The 706-nt window shown below is 37.1% G+C and overlaps 1 protein-coding gene across 15 annotated transcripts in view; it reads right to left on the reverse strand.

The window, feature by feature from the left end:
- LOC119593731 (myoneurin-like) overlaps nt 1–706 on the reverse strand; it is a 102,537-nt gene that overhangs the window by 33,778 nt on the left and 68,053 nt on the right. Inside the window, exon 6 of one of the 15 annotated variants that reach the window (XM_037942735.1) lies at nt 7–344. The exons of the other annotated variants lie outside the window; for them this stretch is intronic. Within the exon in view, the coding sequence (XP_037798663.1) occupies nt 42–344 (303 nt within the window). The 3' untranslated portion in view covers nt 7–41. Of the gene's footprint in view, nt 1–6; nt 345–706 lie in introns of those variants that run through there. 15 annotated transcript variants of the gene reach the window in all.

Genomic DNA, 706 nt, shown 5'->3' on the forward strand with positions numbered 1-706 from the left:
GACCAAGATCTGTCATCCACAAAACTATTCTAATTCAAAACCTATTTATGTTGTGTTAACAGATGCCTGTTCAATGCACTTTTGGTTGCAGCACGGTAAGGGCAATAGCTACATACATAAGGCTTTTCCCCTGTATGAGTACGCATATGTGTCTTCAAATTTGTCTTTTGCACTGCACGGTAAGGACAATGAGGACAGGAAAAGGGCTTCTCTCCTGTGTGAGCTCGCATGTGGTCCATCAGGTGTGCATAATTAGCGGTGCTGTAGGCACACAGAGGACAGTGATGCATCTTGGCACCTGATCCTCTCCCGCTAGGCCTCAAACACTCTGAGTTGGATCTCACCTGTAGAGAATGCCCATTTTGCTTAGGATAATATGAATGTGGGAGGTTAAAACAGATAATAGATTATCTAATTGAAAATTGATTTGGCCCTTGTCATGCTTTTTAGTAGGGATATAATCATACTAATTTTAAGAAAATACTACCACTACTGTTACTCTGTCAACTCCAGGGGTGCTTGAAAAATTAAATGCTAATGATGATAAGTCTAATTTTCATAATATTCTCTCTATCTATTAAGGAAAATCAATGGTAGAAAATTGGCATTCATTCTAAACTTCTGATAGAAATATTCACTATAATAGGATTAGACTTTTAAAATTCATACAGCATATGCAATGATAAAACTTTTCATGGTTTATTAT

The sequence above is a fragment of the Penaeus monodon genome, chromosome 32 (genome assembly GCF_015228065.2).
Source record: "Penaeus monodon isolate SGIC_2016 chromosome 32, NSTDA_Pmon_1, whole genome shotgun sequence".
Classification (NCBI taxonomy): Eukaryota; Metazoa; Arthropoda; class Malacostraca; order Decapoda; family Penaeidae; genus Penaeus; species Penaeus monodon.